This window comes from Salmo trutta, chromosome 28 (assembly GCF_901001165.1).
Source record: "Salmo trutta chromosome 28, fSalTru1.1, whole genome shotgun sequence".
Classification (NCBI taxonomy): Eukaryota; Metazoa; Chordata; class Actinopteri; order Salmoniformes; family Salmonidae; genus Salmo; species Salmo trutta.
This window is the reverse complement of record NC_042984.1, coordinates 6373682-6399348: the sequence shown is the minus strand read 5'-3', so window position 1 is coordinate 6399348 and position 25667 is coordinate 6373682. Positions and strand designations below refer to the sequence as shown.

The 25667-nt window shown below is 44.4% G+C and overlaps 2 protein-coding genes across 2 annotated transcripts in view; both read left to right on the top strand.

The window, feature by feature from the left end:
- The window catches only part of LOC115166457 (amphoterin-induced protein 1-like), a 51924-nt gene extending 40581 nt beyond the window's left edge, over positions 1-11343 (top strand). The window contains exons 6-7 of the mRNA XM_029720357.1: positions 10032-10644; positions 10814-11343. Of these exons, the coding sequence (XP_029576217.1) occupies positions 10032-10644; positions 10814-11343 (1143 nt within the window). The remainder of the gene's footprint in view (positions 1-10031; positions 10645-10813) is intronic.
- LOC115165327 (G-protein coupled receptor 61) lies at positions 11262-13851 on the top strand. The gene is made up of 2 exons (XM_029718397.1): positions 11262-11464; positions 11754-13851. The coding sequence occupies exons 1-2, from the start codon at positions 11395-11397 to the stop codon at positions 13265-13267; spliced, it is 1584 nt and encodes a 527-aa protein (XP_029574257.1). The 5' UTR covers positions 11262-11394; the 3' UTR covers positions 13268-13851.
- The last annotated feature ends 11816 nt before the right edge of the window (positions 13852-25667 follow it).

Here is a 25667-nt window from a genome sequence, read left to right as displayed (position 1 = left end):
CATGTTTCATTACAGCTACTCCCTCTAGACTAACATTACAGATACTCCTCCTAGACTAAGATTACAGCTACTCCTCCTAGACTAACATTACAACACCATGTTTCATTACAGCTACTCCCTCTAGACTAACATTACAACACCATGTTTCATTACAGCTACTCCCTCTAGACTAACATTACAACACCATGTTTCATTACAGCTACTCCCCCTAGACTAACATTACAACACCATGTTTCATTACAGCTACTCCCTCTAGACTAACATTACAACACCATGTTTCATTACAGCTACTCCCCCTAGACTAACATTACAACACCATGTTTCATTACAGCTACTCCCCCTAGACTAACATTACAACACTATGTTTCATTACAGCTACTCCTCCTAGACTAACATTACAACACCATGTTTCATTACAGCTACTCCTCCTAGACTAACATTACAACACCATGTTTCATTACAGCTACTCCTCCTAGACTAACATTACAACACCATGTTTCATTACAGCTACTCCTCCTAGACTAACATTACAACACTATGTTTCATTACAGCTACTCCCTCTAGACTAACATTACAACACCATGTTTCATTACAGCTACTCCCTCTAGACTAACATTACAGCTACTCCCCCTAGACTAACATTACAACACCATGTTTCATTACAGCTACTCCCTCTAGACTAACATTACAACACCATGTTTCATTACAGCTACTCCCTCTAGACTAACATTACAACACCATGTTTCATTACAGCTACTCCTCCTAGACTAACATTACAACACTATGTTTCATTACAGCTACTCCCTCTAGACTAACATTACAGCTACTCCCCCTAGACTAACATTACAACACCATGTTTCATTACAGCTACTCCCCCTAGACTAACATTACAGCTACTCCCCCTAGACTAACATTACAGCTACTCCCTCTAGACTAACATTACAGCTACTCCCTCTAGACTAACATTACAACACCATGTTTCATTACAGCTACTCCCTCTAGAGTGACTAACATTACAACACCATGTTTCATTACAGCTACTCCTCCTAGACTAACATTACAGCTACTCCCTCTAGACTAACATTACAACACCATGTTTCATTACAGCTACTCCCCCTAGACTAACATTACAACACCATGTTTCATTACAGCTACTCCTCCTAGACTAACATTACAACACCATGTTTCATTACAGCTACTCCTCCTAGACTAACATTACAACACCATGTTTCATTACAGCTACTCCCCCTAGACTAACATTACAACACCATGTTTCATTACAGCTACTCCTCCTAGACTAACATTACAACACCATGTTTCATTACAGCTACTCCTCCTAGACTAACATTACAACACTATGTTTCATTACAGCTACTCCCTCTAGACTAACATTACAACACCATGTTTCATTACAGCTACTCCCTCTAGACTAACATTACAGCTACTCCCCCTAGACTAACATTACAACACCATGTTTCATTACAGCTACTCCCTCTAGACTAACATTACAACACCATGTTTCATTACAGCTACTCCCTCTAGACTAACATTACAACACCATGTTTCATTACAGCTACTCCTCCTAGACTAACATTACAACACCATGTTTCATTACAGCTACTCCCTCTAGACTAACATTACAGCTACTCCCCCTAGACTAACATTACAACACCATGTTTCATTACAGCTACTCCCCCTAGACTAACATTACAGCTACTCCCCCTAGACTAACATTACAGCTACTCCCTCTAGACTAACATTACAGCTACTCCCTCTAGACTAACATTACAACACCATGTTTCATTACAGCTACTCCCTCTAGACTAACATTCCAGCTACTCCTCCTAGACTAACATTACAACACCATGTTTCATTACAGCTACTCCCCCTAGACTAACATTACAGCTACTCCTCCTAGACTAACATTACAGCTACTCCTTCTAGACTAACATTACAACACCATGTTTCATTACAGCTACTCCCTCTAGACTAACATTACAGCTACTCCCCCTAGACTAACATTACAGCTACTCCTCCTAGACTAACATTACAACACCATGTTTCATTACAGCTACTCCTCCTAGACTAACATTACAACACCATGTTTCATTACAGCTACTCCCTCTAGACTAACATTACAGCTACTCCCTCTAGACTAACATTACAACACCATGTTTCATTACAGCTACTCCCTCTAGACTAACATTACAGCTACTCCTCCTAGACTAACATTACAACACCATGTTTCATTACAGCTACTCCCTCTAGACTAACATTACAGCTACTCCCTCTAGACTAACATTACAACACCATGTTTCATTACAGCTACTCCTCCTAGACTAACATTACAACACCATGTTTCATTACAGCTACTCCTCCTAGACTAACATTGCAACACCATGTTTCATTACAGCTACTCCCCCAATACTACCATTACAGCTACTCCTCCTAGACTAACATTACAACACCATGTTTCATTACAGCTACTCCTTCTAGACTAACATTACAACACCATGTTTCATTACAGCTACTCCCTCTAGACTAACATTACAGCTACTCCCCCTAGACTAACATTACAGCTACTCCTCCTAGACTAACATTACAACACCATGTTTCATTACAGCTACTCCTCCTAGACTAACATTACAACACCATGTTTCATTACAGCTACTCCCTCTAGACTAACATTACAGCTACTCCCTCTAGACTAACATTACAACACCATGTTTCATTACAGCTACTCCCTCTAGACTAACATTACAGCTACTCCTCCTAGACTAACATTACAACACCATGTTTCATTACAGCTACTCCCTCTAGACTAACATTACAGCTACTCCCTCTAGACTAACATTACAACACCATGTTTCATTACAGCTACTCCTCCTAGACTAACATTACAACACCATGTTTCATTACAGCTACTCCCTCTAGACTAACATTACAGATACTCCTCCTAGACTAAGATTACAGCTACTCCTCCTAGACTAACATTACAACACCATGTTTCATTACAGCTACTCCCTCTAGACTAACATTACAACACCATGTTTCATTACAGCTACTCCCTCTAGACTAACATTACAACACCATGTTTCATTACAGCTACTCCCCCTAGACTAACATTACAACACCATGTTTCATTACAGCTACTCCCTCTAGACTAACATTACAACACCATGTTTCATTACAGCTACTCCCCCTAGACTAACATTACAACACCATGTTTCATTACAGCTACTCCCCCTAGACTAACATTACAACACTATGTTTCATTACAGCTACTCCTCCTAGACTAACATTACAACACCATGTTTCATTACAGCTACTCCTCCTAGACTAACATTACAACACCATGTTTCATTACAGCTACTCCTCCTAGACTAACATTACAACACCATGTTTCATTACAGCTACTCCTCCTAGACTAACATTACAACACTATGTTTCATTACAGCTACTCCCTCTAGACTAACATTACAACACCATGTTTCATTACAGCTACTCCCTCTAGACTAACATTACAGCTACTCCCCCTAGACTAACATTACAACACCATGTTTCATTACAGCTACTCCCTCTAGACTAACATTACAACACCATGTTTCATTACAGCTACTCCCTCTAGACTAACATTACAACACCATGTTTCATTACAGCTACTCCTCCTAGACTAACATTACAACACTATGTTTCATTACAGCTACTCCCTCTAGACTAACATTACAGCTACTCCCCCTAGACTAACATTACAACACCATGTTTCATTACAGCTACTCCCCCTAGACTAACATTACAGCTACTCCCCCTAGACTAACATTACAGCTACTCCCTCTAGACTAACATTACAGCTACTCCCTCTAGACTAACATTACAACACCATGTTTCATTACAGCTACTCCCTCTAGAGTGACTAACATTACAACACCATGTTTCATTACAGCTACTCCTCCTAGACTAACATTACAGCTACTCCCTCTAGACTAACATTACAACACCATGTTTCATTACAGCTACTCCCCCTAGACTAACATTACAACACCATGTTTCATTACAGCTACTCCTCCTAGACTAACATTACAACACCATGTTTCATTACAGCTACTCCTCCTAGACTAACATTACAACACCATGTTTCATTACAGCTACTCCCCCTAGACTAACATTACAACACCATGTTTCATTACAGCTACTCCTCCTAGACTAACATTACAACACCATGTTTCATTACAGCTACTCCTCCTAGACTAACATTACAACACTATGTTTCATTACAGCTACTCCCTCTAGACTAACATTACAACACCATGTTTCATTACAGCTACTCCCTCTAGACTAACATTACAGCTACTCCCCCTAGACTAACATTACAACACCATGTTTCATTACAGCTACTCCCTCTAGACTAACATTACAACACCATGTTTCATTACAGCTACTCCCTCTAGACTAACATTACAACACCATGTTTCATTACAGCTACTCCTCCTAGACTAACATTACAACACCATGTTTCATTACAGCTACTCCCTCTAGACTAACATTACAGCTACTCCCCCTAGACTAACATTACAACACCATGTTTCATTACAGCTACTCCCCCTAGACTAACATTACAGCTACTCCCCCTAGACTAACATTACAGCTACTCCCTCTAGACTAACATTACAGCTACTCCCTCTAGACTAACATTACAACACCATGTTTCATTACAGCTACTCCCTCTAGACTAACATTCCAGCTACTCCTCCTAGACTAACATTACAACACCATGTTTCATTACAGCTACTCCCCCTAGACTAACATTACAGCTACTCCTCCTAGACTAACATTACAGCTACTCCTTCTAGACTAACATTACAACACCATGTTTCATTACAGCTACTCCCTCTAGACTAACATTACAGCTACTCCCCCTAGACTAACATTACAGCTACTCCTCCTAGACTAACATTACAACACCATGTTTCATTACAGCTACTCCTCCTAGACTAACATTACAACACCATGTTTCATTACAGCTACTCCCTCTAGACTAACATTACAGCTACTCCCTCTAGACTAACATTACAACACCATGTTTCATTACAGCTACTCCCTCTAGACTAACATTACAGCTACTCCTCCTAGACTAACATTACAACACCATGTTTCATTACAGCTACTCCCTCTAGACTAACATTACAGCTACTCCCTCTAGACTAACATTACAACACCATGTTTCATTACAGCTACTCCTCCTAGACTAACATTACAACACCATGTTTCATTACAGCTACTCCTCCTAGACTAACATTGCAACACCATGTTTCATTACAGCTACTCCCCCAATACTACCATTACAGCTACTCCTCCTAGACTAACATTACAACACCATGTTTCATTACAGCTACTCCTTCTAGACTAACATTACAACACCATGTTTCATTACAGCTACTCCCTCTAGACTAACATTACAGCTACTCCCCCTAGACTAACATTACAGCTACTCCTCCTAGACTAACATTACAACACCATGTTTCATTACAGCTACTCCTCCTAGACTAACATTACAACACCATGTTTCATTACAGCTACTCCCTCTAGACTAACATTACAGCTACTCCCTCTAGACTAACATTACAACACCATGTTTCATTACAGCTACTCCCTCTAGACTAACATTACAGCTACTCCTCCTAGACTAACATTACAACACCATGTTTCATTACAGCTACTCCCTCTAGACTAACATTACAGCTACTCCCTCTAGACTAACATTACAACACCATGTTTCATTACAGCTACTCCTCCTAGACTAACATTACAACACCATGTTTCATTACAGCTACTCCTCCTAGACTAACATTGCAACACCATGTTTCATTACAGCTACTCCCCCAATACTACCATTACAGCTACTCCTCCTAGACTAACATTGCAACACCATGTTTCATTACAGCTACTCCCTCTAGACTAACATTACAGCTACTCCCCCTAGACTAACATTACAGCTACTCCCTCTAGACTAACATTACAACACCATGTTTCATTACAGCTACTCCCTCTAGACTAACATTACAGATTCTCCTCCTAGACTAAGATTACAGCTACTCCTCCTAGACTAACATTACAACACCATGTTTCATTACAGCTACTCCCTCTAGACTAACATTACAACACCATGTTTCATTACAGCTACTCCCTCTAGACTAACATTACAACACCATGTTTCATTACAGCTACTCCCTCTAGACTAACATTACAACACCATGTTTCATTACAGCTACTCCTCCTAGACTAACATTACAACACCATGTTTCATTACAGCTACTCCCTCTAGACTAACATTACAACACCATGTTTCATTACAGCTACTCCTCCTAGACTAACATTGCAACACCATGTTTCATTACAGCTACTCCCCCAAGACTAGCATTACAGCTACTCTTCCTAGACTAACATTGCAACACCATGTTTCATTACAGCTAACCCCCTAGACTAACATTACAGCTACTCCCCCTAGACTAACATTACAGCTACTCCCTCTAGACTAACATTACAGCACCATGTTTCATTACAGCTACTCCCTCTAGACTAACATTACAACACCATGTTTCATTACAGCTACTCCTCCTAGACTAACATTACAGCTACTCCCTCTAGACTAACATTACAACACCATGTTTCATTACAGCTACTCCTCCTAGACTAACATTACAACACCATGTTTCATTACAGCTACTCCCTCTAGACTAACATTACAACACCATGTTTCATTACAGCTACTCCTCCTAGACTAACATTACAACACCATGTTTCATTACAGCTACTCCCTCTAGACTAACATTACAACACTATGTTTCATTACAGCTACTCCCTCTAGACTAACATTACAACACTATGTTTCATTACAGCTACTCCCTCTAGACTAACATTACAGCTACTCCCTCTAGACTAACATTACAACACCATGTTTCATTACAGCTACTCCCCCTAGACTAACATTACAACACCATGTTTCATTACAGCTACTCCTCCTAGACTAACATTACAGCTACTCCCTCTAGACTAACATTACAGCTACTCCTCCTAGACTAACATTACAACACCATGTTTCATTACAGCTACTCCCTCTAGACTAACATTACAGCTACTCCCTCTAGACTAACATTACAACACCATGTTTCATTACAGCTACTCCTCCAAGACTAACATTACAACACCATGTTTCATTACAGCTACCCCCCAGACTAACATTACAGCTACTCCCCCTAGACTAACATTACAGCTACTCCCTCTAGACTAACATTACAGCACCATGTTTCATTACAGCTACTCCCTCTAGACTAACATTACAACACCATGTTTCATTACAGCTACTCCTCCTAGACTAACATTACAGCTACTCCCTCTAGACTAACATTACAACACCATGTTTCATTACAGCTACTCCTCCTAGACTAACATTACAACACCATGTTTCATTACAGCTACTCCCTCTAGACTAACATTACAACACCATGTTTCATTACAGCTACTCCTCCTAGACTAACATTACAACACCATGTTTCATTACAGCTACTCCCTCTAGACTAACATTACAGCTACTCCCTCTAGACTAACATTACAACACCATGTTTCATTACAGCTACTCCTCCAAGACTAACATTACAACACCATGTTTCATTACAGCTACTCCTCCAAGACTAACATTACAACACCATGTTTCATTACAGCTACTCCTCCTAGACTAACATTACAACACCATGTTTCATTACAGCTACTCCCTCTAGACTAACATTACAGCTACTCCCTCTAGACTAACATTACAACACCATGTTTCATTACAGCTACTCCTCCAAGACTAACATTACAGCTACTCCCCCTAGACTAACATTACAGCTACTCCCTCTAGACTAACATTACAACACCATGTTTCATTACAGCTACTCCTCCAAGACTAACATTACAACACCATGTTTCATTACAGCTACTCCTCCAAGACTAACATTACAACACCATGTTTCATTACAGCTACTCCTCCTAGACTAACATTACAACACCATGTTTCATTACAGCTACTCCCTCTAGACTAACATTACAGCTACTCCCCCTAGACTAACATTACAGCTACTCCCTCTAGACTAACATTACAACACCATGTTTCATTACAGCTACTCCTCCAAGACTAACATTACAACACCATGTTTCATTACAGCTACTCCTCCAAGACTAACATTACAACACCATGTTTCATTACAGCTACTCCTCCTAGACTAACATTACAACACCATGTTTCATTACAGCTACTCCCTCTAGACTAACATTACAACACCATGTTTCATTACAGCTACTCCCTCTAGACTAACATTACAACACTATGTTTCATTACAGCTACTCCTCCTAGACTAACATTACAACACCATGTTTCATTACAGCTACTCCCTCTAGACTAACATTACAACACCATGTTTCATTACAGCTACTCCCTCTAGACTAACATTACAACACCATGTTTCATTACAGCTACTCCCTCTAGACTAACATTACAACACCATGTTTCATTACAGCTACTCCCTCTAGACTAACATTACAACACCATGTTTCATTACAGCTACTCCTCCTAGACTAACATTACAACACCATGTTTCATTACAGCTACTCCCTCTAGACTAACATTACAACACCATGTTTCATTACAGCTACTCCCTCTAGACTAACATTACAGCTACTCCCTCTAGACTAACATTACAACACCATGTTTCATTACAGCTACTCCCTCTAGACTAACATTACAGCTACTCCCTCTAGACTAACATTACAACACCATGTTTCATTACAGCTACTCTCTCTAGACTAACATTACAGCTACTCCTCCTAGACTAACATTACAGCTACTCCTCCTAGACTAACATTACAACACCATGTTTCATTACAGCTACTCCCTCTAGACTAACATTACAACACTATGTTTCATTACAGCTACTCCCTCTAGACTAACATTACAACACCATGTTTCATTACAGCTACTCCTCCAAGACTAACATTACAGCCCCATGTTTCATGTTTCACTACTTCTTGGCCCACTTAAATAGTATTAGCTTTAATAACCCAGAATGACACAGTTCGTATTTATAGTACATAAACATTTGCTTACTGATTCTGTGATACTAGATAGTGTGGCCTGACATTTCCAAATAGCCTAGTTTGAATCCACAAAACTCCCGTGGATAGATGCTCCTGTCTTTGCAGTGACTCAGTAATCTCTCTATATTTCATACTTTTACAGATACCCTTATCATTTCTGCTTAATTTCACATTACTGTAAATCATGAATTCACTTATATGACCACAGCTGATGCATTCTCTTAACACTATGCATTTTCCCTCTGAAGACATATGGTGGGCTGCATCCTCCGTGCTTTTAGCTTCTCCCCGGCAGGGCTGGCTGTTCTGGAAAAACAAGCTTTAGAAAACGCAGATGTCACATTATGTGACAAATGAAGAAATGGCTGTATATATGTGTGACTGTACATGAAGACCGTGGTCTGTGGCCTAATTATAAACACAGGGGTGAAATGAACCCATACACCAGATTACTACTGTGACAGCCATAATAACATGTTTATTTATATGTTATACATGATCTACAATAACACAGCCAGTGTTAAAAAATGTGAGTTTTAAAGTTTTAAAATGCAGTGTTTGAATTTGAATGTTAGAATGCCTTGTTCTACATTTTATAATTACACACAGAAAATGAGAAAGCTGTATTTTGACCCTGCTTTGTAGGAGAATCCTTCTCTTTGATTTCTTAGAAGCCTGTTGATGTTGATGTAGCTTTGTAATGTTTAAATTTTAATGTTTTTTTTACCAGTAATGTTTCTTCTCCTTTGTTTCAGAGTCCAACCAGAAACCTCTCAACATCATTAAGAATGCATCATTCTGTGGGAGGAGAAAGATAAAGTGTTGTACCTTCTTCTGGATCGTCATCGAGTGACGCCTTCTCCTACCACTCCAGAGGCCCATCCCTTCTCCCACCACTCCAGAGGCCCATCCCTTCTCCTACCACTCCAGAGGTCCATCCCTTCTCCTACCACTCCAGAGGCCCATCCCTTCTCCTACCACTCCAGAGTCCCATCCCTTCTCCTACCACTCCAGAGGCCCATCCCTTCTCCTACCACTCCAGAGTCCCATCCCTTCTCCTACCACTCCAGAGGCCCATCCCTTCTCCTACCACTCCAGAGGTCCATCCCTTCTCCTACCACTCCAGAGGTCCATCCCTTCTCCTACCACTCCAGAGGTCCATCCCATCCCTTCTCCTACCACTCCAGAGGTCCATCCCTTCTCCTACCACCCCAGAGGCCCATCCCATCCCTTCTCCTACCACTCCAGAGGTCCATCCCATCCCTTCTCCTACCACCCCAGAGGCCCATCCCTTCTCCTACCACTCCAGAGACCCATCCCTTCCCTTCTCCTACCACTCCAGAGGCCCATCCCTTCTCTTACCACCCCAGAGGTCCATCCCTTCTCCCACCACTCCAGAAGCCCATCCCATCCCTTCTCCTACCACTCCAGAAGCCCATCCCATCCCTTCTCCTACCACTCCAGAGTCCTATCTCATCCACGGTCCAGACTTCCACCATCTAGTCGGGTTACCAGGTGCACGACCAGACTTCCTCTCTATACTGATAGTGGGATTTTGCCAGACTTCCACCTGTCCGGGGTGACCTGTCCATGACCTGTCCAGCTCTACCTGCCCTGATAGACAGTACCCCCTCCACCTGAGCCTCTGTTCCTCATCCCTAACCCACCCCCCAAACCCCCCCAGTCCCTCGGTTCCTCAGCCCCAACCCAACCCAAACCCCCAAACCTCCCAGTCTCCCGGTTCCTCAGCCCCAACCTACCCCCAAACCCCCAGTCTCCCGGTTCCTCAGCCCCAACCCACCCCCCAAATCCCCCAGTCCCCGGTTCCTCAGCCCCAACCCACCCCCAAACCCCCCCGGTTGCTCAGCCCCAACCCACCCCCAAACCTCCAGTCCCCGGTTCCTCAGCCCCAACCCACCCCCAAACCCCCCCGGTTCCTCAGCCCCAACCCACCCCCAAACCCCCCAGTCCCCGGTTCTTCAGCCCCAACCCACCCCCAAACCCCCCCGGGTTCCTCAGCCCCAACTCACCCCCCAAACTCCCCCAGTCCCCAGTTCTTCAGCCCCTACCCACCCCCAAACCCCCCTGGGTTCCTCAGCCCCAACCCACCCCCAAGCCCCCCAGTCCCCGGTTCTTCAGCCACAACTCACCCCCCAAAGTCCCCCAGTCCCCCTGTTCCTCAGCAACCAGCCCGAAGCAGGGGAGGATGGGTGATGGGCCTGTGAGTCTCCTTGGTCTCTCTCCTTCCTTCTCTCTCATCCTCTCATGGAGCCTCCTGTTGACAACTCCACATCCCCCTGGAACTCTTCCCAGTCCTCCCTCTCCGGACTTGCAGGTCGGTACCAACTAAGGTTGTAAAATTCTGGTAACTTCTCTTTTTCAGAAGATTAATAAGCAGGAAATCTGGAATCCTCCAACCAGGATTTCTGGAAAACCTGGGAGTTTTGGGACAGGTTTCCACATTTTTCTGCCTGAGTACTGACTTTAACTTAACTTAACTTGGTTAAAGACAGTACTCTGGACTTTAATGTGTTCTTGATTTTTGATAATTTTGTATGTATTTATAGGCAACTCTATATGTATTTTAAATATGTGTAATACAATGCATTCATTCTTTCATTCAGATCCCTGGCTCCCAGCCTTCCCAGCCTCGTTGCACCCCAATGCCTCTAACGTGAGTCGTCCCGTGGGCACCGGCGCCAGCGGAGCCCCCCTGGCCCTGGCCCAGTCCCTGGCCCTGTGTGCGATGCTTCTCATGGACCTCTTAGCGGTCGTAGGCAACCTAGCCGTCATGGCTGTCATCACCAAGACGCCGCAGCTGAGGAAGTTCGCCTTCGTGTTCCACCTGTGTTTGGTTGACCTGCTGGCAGCTCTGGTTCTGATGCCTCTGGGCATGCTGCCGGACCGGGTTTTGGCGCACAATGAGGCACTGTGCCGGAGCTACCTCTGTCTTAGCGTGGGTCTGGTCAGTGCCGCCATCTTGTCTATCTCTGCCATCAACGTGGAGAGGTACTATTATATTGTCCACCCCATGCGCCATGAGGTCAAGATGACCGTGGGGGTGGTTGTGACGGTGTTGGTCGGGATCTGGATCAAAGCTATTGTCACGTCGGCAATGCCGCTCCTGGGCTGGGTGCTCCAGGGGAACCAGGGGGTAGGGGTTGGACTCGGAGGGGGATTAGGGGCTCCCATGATCCCGGGTCCTCCAAGCCAGAGACGTTGCTCCCTACACTGGGCCGGAGGAGGAGGGACCACACGGTTAATATTCATGCTCTTCTTCACCTTTGTCTACTTCCTGTGTCCAGTGCTGATCATCCTTGTTGTGTACTGTAACATGTTTAAAGTAGCCAGGGTGGCAGCCATGCAGCATGGCCCCTTACCTACCGGGATGGACACACCTGGGCCCCGCCCTCACCACTCTGAGTCCCTCAGCAGCCAATCCACCATGGCTGCCAGCCTGGGAGGCCCCGGAGGTGGCCCTGGGGGCTCATGTCCTCCACTCCGCACCCCCAGTCAGAGGACCTTCAACGGGGGTAAAGCCGCGGCAGTCCTGGTGGCGGTTGGAGGCCAGTTCCTATGCTGCTGGCTGCCTTACTTCTCCTTTCACCTTTACGCCGCCCTGGTCTCCACCCCCCCGGCCTCCCTGGCTTCAGACCAGTTGGAGGAAGTCGTGACCTGGATCGGTTACTTCTGCTTCACCTCTAACCCCTTATTCTATGGCTGTCTGAACCGGCAGATCCGCACGGAGCTGGGCCGAAGCCTGGCCTGTATCTTTAAGCGGGCGGGGCCGGGCAACGGGGATCAGCTGGCCAGCCGAGAGGCCTCTATCGAGGAGAACTTCCTCCAGTTCCTCCAGGGGACAGGGTGCAATCTGGAGCCCTGCGAATCCCAGGCACACAGCAGGGCCAGCAGGCCAGAGGAGGTGGAGGAGGCGGGGGAGAGGGGCCGTCTTCAAGATGGACCTTGTCAGGAGAACACGCTGGTCCAGGAACACACGCCTGTTGACTTCCACATCCCTGGACAGATTATCGAGGAGACCTCTGAGTTCTTGGAGCAGCAGCATCTGAATCTGAACAATGACATCAACCTAGCAGACAACTGCTGCAGGGTAAACAGAACAGTGCTGGACAGTGCCTGAGCTGTAGCAGACACCAGCCACTCGTGTACAGTAGGCCTTTTTTCAGAGGTGGAAACACTAAAGTCTTAGTCTGTAGGACAAGCACCGGTGTAAAGTCCTATGGTGGAAACGGGAGATAGATGCCACGTTATTTAGAATGTCTGAGTATTCCATCTGATGCTGGACTTGATGGTGTTGTGTCCACATTTGCTACAGTTTGATTATGGGACATAATGTGTACATAGTAAGTAGTTACTACTACAGCTAATGTACAGAGTTGCTATCTTCTTTTGAAGAATTCATGTTGTTATTATCAGTCTAAATCTCTATGTTTAATCTTCTGTCATTAGAATCAGGGTTCCTTTTACGGGAAGGTTTGGAGGTATGATACAGGGTTGAGGGAAATTCCATTTAAATTCAGTAAACTCCGGAAATAAACTGAAATTTTAATTCCAATTAATCCTCCATCCTTTTCTATGAGGTTAACTTCCTGAATTGACTTAATGGAATTGTGATTTACCCTAATCCTGGTATGATGATACGTTGATACCCATTTTCTATCAAGACCAAAACTCGTTACATTAAATATATTTACTGCCCGTCTACCTCCCCTGTGTCCTTCAGTCAATCAATGTATCTTTTGGTACTGAATTATATTTTGGTCTGGGAAAGAGTGAGAGAACGTCTAACATATTAGCACTTAACAACCTTTGTTTCGGTGTGGATCGCACAAATCATTTTTGGTCAAAGTCTGAAAGAACCCCTAAGACAACCAGTTAGACAAATGTATAACATTTACATTTAAGTCATTTAGCAGACGCTCTTATCCAGAGCGACTTACAAATTGGTGCATTCCCCTTATGATATCCAGTGGAACAACCACTTTACAATAGTACATCTAAATCTTTTAAGGTGGGGGGGGGGGGGGGTTAGAAGGATTACTTTATCCTATCCCAGGTATTCCTTAAAGAGGTGGGGTTTCAGGTGTCTCCGGAAGGTGGTGATTGACTCCGCTGTCCTGGCGTCGACAATCCTATAGGCATATACAGTAGCAGACAAAGATCAACACACTGATCACAGCAGAGAAAGGATGGTGTTTATTCCCCGTTCCAGTCCCATAATGCAACCAAGAAATCAATGCAGATTTAGATGTTTTCCTCGGGTAGGAAATCAGTTTTTTTTTTTAAATTCAGAGCCATTTCTGATTGCGCTCAGTCTGAGTGCCCTGGTCAAAAGTAGCGCACTATATAGGGAATAGGGGGCAATTTGGGATGTAGCCAATGTGTTAACAGGATCATTTCACTACTGATCCTTGCCAATGGTATTTATAGCTAGCATATACATATACATGAGCATATCCACAAGGTTATTATTTGACTCCACACTGAATACATGAGGTTCATATTTGACTCCACACTGAATAGATGAGGTTCTTATTTGACTCCACACTGAATAGATGAGGTTCTTATTTGACTCCACACAGAATAGATGAGGTTATTATTTGACTCCACACTGAATAGATGAGGTTATTATTTGACTCCACACTGAATACGAGGTTATTATTTGACTCCACACTGAATACGAGGTTATTATTTGACTCCACACTGAATACATTACAGTTATTATTTGGTGTATTTATTTTAGCATGTACCTGTCGTATCACACAGAGACAACTTCTTAATCACATTTTGACTCATTTGGGAGTCATCTCACCATCCCATATTTATTTTATGTGAAACAAATGCTAGAAATTGAAACAGCCCAACTTAAAAACAACAGTCAGTACTGACGTCATTACACAAGATCTGCAATGAGATAGAGAGAGACAGAGAGAGAGAGAGAGAGAGAGAGAGAGAGAGAGACAGAGAGAGAGAGAGAGACAGAGAGAGAGAGAGAGAGAGACAGAGAGAGAGAGAGAGACAGACAGAGAGAGAGAGAGACAGAGAGAGAGAGAAAGACAGAGAGAGAGAGAGAGAGAGAGAGAGACAGACAGAGAGAGAGAGACAGAGAGAGATAGAGAGAGAGAGAGAGACAGAGAGAGAGAGAGAGAAAGAGACAGACAGAGAGAGAGACAGAGAGAGACAGAGAGAGAGAGAGAGAGAGAGACAGACAGAGAGAGAGACAGAGAGACAGAGAGACAGAGCAAGAGAGAGAGAGAGAGACAGAGAGAGAGAGAGACAGAGAGAGAGCGAGAGAGAGAGACAGAGAGAGAGAGAGCGAGAGAGAGAGAGATAGAGACAGAGTGAGAGAGACAGAGAGAGAGACAGAGAGAGAGAGAGAGAGAGCCAGAGCCGAGACAGGGAGAGAGAGAGACAAAGAGAGACAGAGAGAAGGAGAAAAAAATGCAGTTTATGAGGAGAAAAGATGGCAAAGCGTGCCATGTGCCAGCATCATTCACCACACCTGTCTGTCTATCACCTGTGCTGTGTAGCCACAACAAGCCGTGGTTGTTTCTGGGTAAACACCACAGAACACTTAGCCTGTACTATCTGGCACTCGCCAGCGTTTACCTGTAAACACCAGGGACATTGGTGGAGGCTGACAATTGGTGCTAGGATATGCCTCATAGGGCTCTGGTCAAAAGTAGTGCACTATACAGGGAGGCATTTGGCAGGGACACCTAATATTTAGAATCTGTCCCTATTGCCCCTGATTCTAAGCAACTTCAACATTTACACATTTTTAGTCATTTAGCAGACACTCTTATCCAGAGCAACTTACAGTAGTGAATGCATACATTTCATACATTTTTTTCCATACAGGTCCCCCGTGGGAATCAAACCCACAACCCTGGCATTGCAAATGCCATGCTCTACCAACTGAGCCACACGGGACCACAGCTTTGCACACTCTTGGCATTCTCTCAACCAGCTTCATGAGGTAGTCACCTGGAATGCATTTCAATTAACAGGTCTGCCTTGTTAAATGTACATTTGTGGAATTTCTTTCCTTCTTTAACCATTTTAGCCAATTAGTTGTGTTGTGACAAGGTATGGTTGGTATACAGAAGATAGCCCTGTTTGGTTAAAGACAAAGTCCCTATTATGGCAAGAACAGCTCAAATAAGCAAAGAGAAACGACAGTCCATATTACTTTAAGACATGAAGGTCAGTCAATGCGGAAAATGTCAAGAACTTTGAACATTTCTTCCAGTGCCGTCGCAAAACCATCAAGCGCTATGATGAAACTGGCTCTCATGAGGACCGCCACAGGAAGACCCAGAGTTACCTCTCTATATATATATTTGGGGTTGGCACAAAACTACCTTCATTCTTCCATAATTATTTTTTGAAGGGTATCGGTTACCTTTAGACGAGTCCCGTGACTCTTGTGGCGGGTCGTGGAGGAAAACGCTACAGACATTTTCCTGAGAAGACCGATTTTTGTGATGTCTCATGGTCTGATAAACACTTCTTTAGCTCTGCCGCCTCTCACTGCAGATGCAGATGTGCGACACTGGCGGATGCGATGTATTAAGCCGCATCCAATGCAAAAAAAACCCAGATATCTCTTGGTTAAATTGACAGATTTCGATGGGATTTTTTTTTTGTAGGCTGTGTGAAGCACAAATCCAGAGCTCTGATGTCATGTTACTGTCTGAATTCCAATGAAGGCGCTTATCAGTGCCCAAATCTGCCATTTTGTAAACTGGCTTCTGACAACCAAAACCAATGTCATCATCAGTTGTGTTTAGCATTTCTCACCGAAAGAACAACCTTCGGTCTGTATTTCAGACCATATGGTGGCATTTCTCCTTCAATACTGGCCTTGAATGCCATGGAGGATGTCCTAAAATGGACACCATGAATATGTTTGACTATATGGCCATAGCCGGATGGTTCATAAGAAGATTGACTGACTCCAGCAGCATTAACAGCAGCCCAGACAGACAGACTGACAGGCTCCAGCAGCATTAACAGCAGCCCAGACAGACAGACTGACTGACAGACTGACTGACTCCAGCAGCATTAACAGCAGCCCAGACAGACTGACTGACTGACTCCAGCAGCATTAATAGCAGCCCAGACAGACTGACTGACTGACAGACTCCAGCAGCATTAACAGCAGCCCAGACAGACAGACTGACAGACTCCAGCAGCATTAATAGCAGCCCAGACAGACTGACTGACTCCAGCAGCATTAATAGCAGCCCAGACAGACTGACTGACTGACTCCAGCAGCATTAACAGCAGCCCAGACAGACTGACTGACAGACTCCAGCAGCATTAATAGCAGCCCAGACAGACTGACTGACTCCAGCAGCATTAATAGCAGCCCAGACAGACTGACTGACTGACTCCAGCAGCATTAACAGCAGCCCAGACTGACTGACTGACAGACTCCAGCAGCATTAACAGCAGCCCAGACTGACTGACTGACAGACTCCAGCAGCATTAACAGCAGCCCAGACAGACTGTCTGACTGACTCCAGCAGCATTAACAGCAGCCCAGACAGACTGACTGACTGACTCCAGCAGCATTAACAGCAGCCCAGACTGACAGACAGACTGACTGACTGACTGACTCCAGCAGCATTAACAGCAGCCCAGACAGACTGACTGACAGACTCCAGCAGCATTAACAGCAGCCCAGACAGACTGACTGACTGACTCCAGCAGCATTAACAGCAGCCCAGACAGACTGACTGACTGACTCCAGCAGCATTAACAGCAGCCCAGACAGACTGACTGACTGACTCCAGCAGCATTAACAGCAGCCCAGACAGACTGACAGACTGACTCCAGCAGCATTAACAGCAGCCCAGACAGACTGACTGACTGACTCCAGCAGCATTAACAGCAGCCCAGACAGACTGACAGACTGACTCCAGCAGCATTAACAGCAGCCCAGACAGACTGACAGACTGACTCCAGCAGCATTAACAGCAGCCCAGACAGACTGACTGACTGACTCCAGCAGCATTAACAGCAGCCCAGACAGACTGACTGACTGACTCCAGCAGCATTAACAGCAGCCCAGACAGACTGACTGACTGACTCCAGCAGCATTAACAGCAGCCCAGACAGACTGACAGACTGACTCCAGCAGCATTAATAGCAGCCCAGACAGACTGACTGACTCCAGCAGCATTAACAGCAGCCCAGACAGACTGACAGACTGACTCCAGCAGCATTAACAGCAGCCCAGACAGACTGACAGACTGACTCCAGCAGCATTAACAGCAGCCCAGACAGACTGACTGACAAACAGGCTCTAATAATATGAAGTGTCAGTAGTAGGTGTTGTGGGCGGAACCAAGCCACCAAACTCGATAACCTATGACCTCCACCCACAATGACCTTCACCTTTAACCTGTGGGTCAATCTAAGTAACATAATAATAAAAAGATCCCCATCAAAATCCATCAATTTAAGCTACAGATGTTATGGGCTGCATGGATTACGTCTCAATCCACCGCACCGCATCCGCCTACAGCGGTGTTTGTCAGACCATGAGACATACCGAAAAATCGGTCTTCTTACGAAAACGTCTGTAGCATCCGAACGGTTTGCACTACAAAACTATTGTGACCACTCTCACGAACATGATGGTGTTCTCCCGTTTTGCTCTACTACCCCCACAAGTGTCACGGGACTCGTGTAAACTTCTATCTGTAACGTCAAAAAAACATTTGAGGTGCAGTACAAACTAATATGACCCCACTGTGGAAAGGGCAGTAGTGTAAAGAATATAAGTAAAAATACTTTAAAGTACTACTTAAGTCGTGTTTTTGGGGTATCTGTACTTTGCTTTACATTTATATTTTGACTACTTTTACTTATATTTCACTACATTCCTAAAACAAAACATTGTACTTTTTACTCCATACATTTTCCTTGACACCCAAAAGTACTCATTACATTTTGAATGCTTAGCAGGACAGGAAATAGTCCAATTCACTCACTTACCAACCAACATCCCTGGCCATCCCTACTGCCTATGATCTGGAGGACTCACTAAACAGAGAACATCCCTGGTCATCCCTACTGTCTCTGATCTGGTGGACTCACTAAACAGAGAACATCCCTGGTCATCCCTACTGCCTCTGATCTGGTGGACTCACTAAACAGAGAACATCCCTGGTCATCCCTACTGTCTCTGATCTGGAGGACTCACTAAACAGAGAACATCCCTGGTCCTCCCTACTGTCTCTGATCTGGAGGACTCACTAAACAGAGAACATCCCTGGTCATCCCTACTGTCTCTGATCTGGAGGACTCAATAAACAGAGAACATCCCTGGTCATCCCTACTGTCTCTGATCTGGTGGACTCACTAAACAGAGAACATCCCTGGTCATCCCTACTGTCTCTGATCTGGAGGACTCACTAAACACGTATGCGTCCTTTGTAAATGTTTTCTGAATGTTGGAGTGTGCCTCTGGCTTTCCGTAAATAAAATAAAAACAAGAAATCGGTGCCATCTGGTTTGCTTAATATAACGAATTTTAAATTTTAAATTTTACATTTAAGTCATAAATTATTTCTACTTTTACTTTTGATACTTAAGTATATTTTAAACCAAATACTTTTACTCTTTTACTCAAGTAGAAATTCACTGGGTGACTTTTACTTTTACTTGAGTCATTTTCAATTAAGGTATCTTTACTTTTTTTTTCAAGTATGAGGAGTTACTTTTTCCATCACTGGGAAACTCTCACCAACACAATAGTGTGCTCTGTTTTGCTCTGCAAACCCCACAAGTGTCATGGGACTTATCTGAAGGTAACCCATATAAACAAATGGAAGTATGGAAGTAGTTTTGTGCCAATAAAAATAAGGGGTTAAATATATGTAAAAAAAAGAAAAGAAAATATCTCCTAGATATAAGGAAAGGGGGATACCTGAGTCATAAAACTGAATGCATTCAACTGAAATGTGTCTTCCTCATTTCAAATCAAATCAAACTTTATTGGTCACGTTGATTTAGCAGATGTTATTGTGGGTGTAGCGAAATGCTTGTGTTCCTAGATCCAACAGTGTAGTAGTATCTAACAATTCACAACAATACACACAAATCTAAAAGTAAAAGAATAGAATTAAGAAATATATAAATATTAGATTGAGGAATGTCGGAATGGCTTTGACTAAAATACAGTAGAATAGAATAGAATACAGTATATACATATGAGATGAGTAAAGCTGTCATGTATACTCCCTCTCCTTTCTCTAGGTCATCAGGCTGCTGATTATCCTCCCTCTCCTTCCTCTAGGTCATCAGGCTGCTGATTATCCTCCCTCTCCTTCCTCTAGGTCATCAGGCTGCTGATTATACTCCCTCTCCTTCCTCTAGGTCATCAGGCTGCTGATTATCCTCCCTCTCCTTCCTCTAGGTCATCAGGCTGCTGATTATACTCCCTCTCCTTCCTCTAGGTCATCAGGCTGCTGATTATACTCCCTCTCCTTCCTCTAGGTCATCAGGCTGCTGATTATCCTCCCTCTCCTTCCTCTAGGTCATCAGGCTGCTGATTATCCTCCCTCTCCTTCCTCTAGGTCATCAGGCTGCTGATTATCCTCCCTCTCCTTCCTCTAGGTCATCAGGCTGCTGATTATCCTCCCTCTCCTTCCTCTAGGTCATCAGGCTGCTGATTATACTCCCTCTCCTTCCTCTAGGTCATCAGGCTGCTGATTATACTCCCTCTCCTTCCTCTAGGTCATCAGGCTGCTGATTATCCTCCCTCTCCTTCCTCTAGGTCATCAGGCTGCTGATTATACTCCCTCTCCTTCCTCTAGGTCATCAGGCTGCTGATTATCCTCCCTCTCCTTCCTCTAGGTCATCAGGCTGCTCATTATCCTCCCTCTCCTTCCTCTAGGTCATCAGGCTGCTGATTATCCTCCCTCTCCTTCCTCTAGGTCATCAGGCTGCTGATTATCCTCCCTCTCCTTCCTCTAGGTCATCAGGCTGCTGATTATCCTCCCTCTCCTTCCTCTAGGTCATCAGGCTGCTGATTATCCTCCCTCTCCTTCCTCTAGGTCATCAGGCTGCTGATTATACTCCCTCTCTGACCTCTAGGTCATCAGGCTGCTGATTATCCTCCCTCTCCTTCCTCTAGGTCATCAGGCTGCTGATTATCCTCCCTCTCCTTCCTCTAGGTCATCAGGCTGCTGATTATACTCCCTCTCCTTCCTCTAGGTCATCAGGCTGCTGATTATCCTCCCTCTCCTTCCTCTAGGTCATCAGGCTGCTGATTATCCTCCCTCTCCTTCCTCTAGGTCATCAGGCTGCTGATTATCCTCCCTCTCCTTCCTCTAGGTCATCAGTGTCGTGTCTTTGGCTATGCCGGATTAAGTGATATGACATGCTAACTTATAAAATTATTTCTCTGTAATTAATATTACCTGATTAAGCTAATCATGTAAATGTAATTAACTAGAAAGTCGGGGCACCACGGAAGAACGTTTATAGAGCTGTTATCTTCCGAATAAACTCTTAAAATACTTAGTAATATTTTACATCGATAGCAGTCAATATTAACCCTTATCTTATTTTCAGTCTCATCATGAAAGTTGTCTTCACGAACCCTGGCTAACAAGTTGAATCAGCAATACAAAATTGGGTTTAATTATTTATTTACTAAATACCTAACTAATCACACAGAATTACAAATACACAGAATACAATGATGTCATACAGAAAACGTCCTGGTGAACGGAGCCTGTATCATGGCTGGTTACACAAAGGAAAAGGGGGTTGGGCTTGAATGAAAGAGCGGGAAGATTTAGGAACAAAGAAACAGCAGCTATGCTATCGTAAATACATTATCTTATGCATTCTAAATTACCGCCCATTTGGAAAAAGAAAATGCAATAAATATTTACTCTGAGCTGCGCTTCGGTAGATTGGTCGTAGATGCTGGCCGGGTTGGCCAACAGATCTTCCTGTAGTGGAAGAATGTCTCTAGTGGTAATGGATACGTGGTGGTATCTTCGTCTGGTTGTTAGACTGGATCCGTCGTCCGTCCTTTCCTAGCCCACGTTAGCAGCGGCTAACTCAACGGCTAGGAAGTATCACTTCTGTAGTGAATAAGCTCAAAGTTCATACCATTCGCCATCAAAGCTCACGCCGAGGTTGGCTTAGTTCTGTCCTTGATATGGTTTAGTTAACATGTGTGTCCTTCTGACGCAGAGGCTGCAGACCTCCCGTACTGGAACACACTGGTTATCTTTTCGTCAAAGGCTTATATAGTGGAGAGGGGGGAGGGAGGTGTTTCATCGTTTATAACCCCATGTCTCTTCACAGGGTTGGCCACTGATCGGGCAGGGTACTTTCCTTATGAAAACCCAATTCTCTCATTTGGAAGCTAAAATTACATTTAATCTCCTAACAAACAATTTCAATATCAAACATTTCAATTGCATAACAATTCCATGTGACTCTGATAACTAGAGGGTGTATACTTTCTCAGGTACAGTTTATGTCGTCCTGTCATCAATCATAATGTCTCAGATAACAATGAACTGACATACATACTCATTACGTTATCAAGCATATTTCCACCTGGTTTTATTATCAAAAGATGGTTCCTTTCCCCATTTGTTTGATGTTCCCAGACTCTCTATATTTAACAGGACAGCAGTCCTTCAGTAGGGTCAGTAAGAGAGGGGAAGGGAGAAAGGTATTTATGGGGGGGGGGGTCATAAACCTTACCCACAGGCCAACGTCATGACATCAGGCTGCTGATTATCCTCCCTCTCTGACCTCTAGGTCATCAGGCTGCTGATTATCCTCCCTCTCTGACCTCTAGGTCATCAGGCTGCTGATTATCCTCCCTCTCCTGCCTCTAGGTCACCAGGCTGCTGATTATCCTCCCTCTCCTTCCTCTAGGTCATCAGGCTGCTGATTATCCTCCCTCTCTGACCTCTAGGTCATCAGACTGCTGATTATACTCCCTCTCTGACCTCTAGGTCATCAGGCTGCTGATTATCCTCCCTCTCCTGCCTCTAGGTCATCAGACTGCTGATTATCCTCCCTCTCTGACCTCTAGGTCATCAGGCTGCTGATTATACTCCCTCTCCTGCCTCTAGGTCATCAGGCTGCTGATTATCCTCCCTCTCCTTCCTCTAGGTCATCAGGCTGCTGATTATACTCCCTCTCCTGCCTCTAGGTCATCAGGCTGCTGATTATCCTCCCTCTCTGACCTCTAGGTCATCAGGCTGCTGATTATCCTCCCTCTCCTGCCTCTAGGTCATCAGGCTGCTGATTATCCTCCCTCTCTGACCTCTAGGTCATCAGGCTGCTGATTATACTCCCTCTCCTGCCTCTAGGTCATCAGGCTGCTGATTATACTCCCTCTCCTGCCTCTAGGTCATCAGGCTGCTGATTATCCTCCCTCTCTGACCTCTAGGTCATCAGGCTGCTAATTATCCTCCCTCTCCTGCCTCTAGGTCATCAGGCTGCTGATTATCCTCCCTCTCTGACCTCTAGGTCATCAGGCTGCTAATTATCCTCCCTCTCCTGCCTCTAGGTCATCAGGCTGCTGATTATCCTCCCTCTCTGACCTCTAGGTCATCAGGCTGCTGATTATACTCCCTCTCTGACCTCTAGGTCATCAGGCTGCTGATTATCCTCCCTCTCTGACCTCTAGGTCATCAGGCTGCTGATTATCCTCCCTCTCCTTCCTCTAGGTCATCAGGCTGCTGATTATCCTCCCTCTCTGACCTCTAGGTCATCAGACTGCTGATTATACTCCCTCTCCTTCCTCTAGGTCACCAGGCTGCTGATTATCCTCCCTCTCCTTCCTCTAGGTCATCAGACTGCTGATTATCCTCCCTCTCCTTCCTCTAGGTCATCAGGCTGCTGATTATCCTCCCTCTCCTTCCTCTAGGTCATCAGGCTGCTGATTATCCTCCCTCTCCTTCCTCTAGGTCATCAGGCTGCTGATTATACTCCCTCTCTGACCTCTAGGTCATCAGGCTGCTGATTATCCTCCCTCTCCTTCCTCTAGGTCACCAGGCTGCTGATTATCCTCCCTCTCCTTCCTCTAGGTCATCAGGCTGCTGATTATCCTCCCTCTCCTTCCTCTAGGTCATCAGGCTGCTGATTATCCCGCACACTTGTCACCATCGTCTTACGCCTCATGACCCTCACCTGGACTCCACTGCCTCCTTGATTATCTTCCCTACATCTGTCTCTCCCCTTGGTTCTTTCCTCAGCTGTTATTGACTCTGTTTCATGTCGATGCGTTGTTTGTGTTTCGTGTTTATTGTTTTGTTTATTTATTAAAACACTCACTGCCTGTACTTGCTTCCCGACTCTCAGCGCACATCGTTATAAAAGCAGTATGTAAACATTATTTAAACATTATTAAAGCGACTAGTGTTCCATTATTAAAGTGGCCAGTGATTCCAAGTCTATGTATATAGGACAGCATCCTCTAAGGTGCAGGGTTACGTAACTGGGTGGAAGCCGGCAAATGATGGCTATTTAACAGTCTGATGGCCTTAAGATAGAAGCTGATGGCCTTGAGATAGAAGTATTTTTGGCCTTCCTGTGACATCGGGTGCTGTAGGTGTCCTGGAGGGCAGGTAGTTTGCCCCCGGTGATGCGTTGGGCAAACCGCACCACCCTCTGGAGAGCCCTGCAGTTGAGGGCAGAGCAGTTGCCGTACCAGGCGGTGATACAGCCCGACAGGATGCTCTCAATTTGTAAAAGTTTGTGAGGGTTTTAGAGGCCAAGCCAAATTTCTTCAGCCTCCTGAGGTTGAAGAGGCTCTGTTGCGCCTTCTTCACCACACTGTCTATGAGGATGGACCATTTCAGATCGTCAGTGATGTGTATGCCGAGGAACTTGTAGCATAAAAAATATTCTGGGCTAATAATGGAAGAAATAACACACAAAAAAATAAAATACTGCAAAGTTGCTTAGGATCTAGAAGCAGAGTGGCCATATCTGTCGCCCCCATCTTTTTGGGGGCTCCCGAGTGGCGCAGCGGTCTAAGGCATTGCATCTTAGTGCCCTGGTTTGATTCCAGGCTGTATCACAACCGGCTGTGATTGGGAGTCCCAAGGGGCGGCGCACAATTGGCCCAGCGTCATCTGGGTTTGGCCGTGGTAGGCCGTCATTGTAAATAAGAATTTGTTCTTAACTGACTTGCCTAGTTAAATAAAGGTGAAAATAAGATATAGTCATCTTTTTGTTTTACCCAACCCCTCTGCACCTGAGGACAGACACTTCAAAACCTTTCTACTTATAATCATTTTTTTGGACTCTCTCTTTTGCCATTCATGAATGTGTTATTCAATGCGTTTCTATGGCCTATATTCAATATAAATTCAATATTTGAACATATTAACCTGTCTTAAAATTCAAAATAAATTACCTAAATGATCCATGGCATGACCATCTTAAAACAATTCCATGTGTTAGCTTAGTCACCCCCCCCTCCAACCTCCAAATGGACATTGGAAAAAAAATAAAAATAT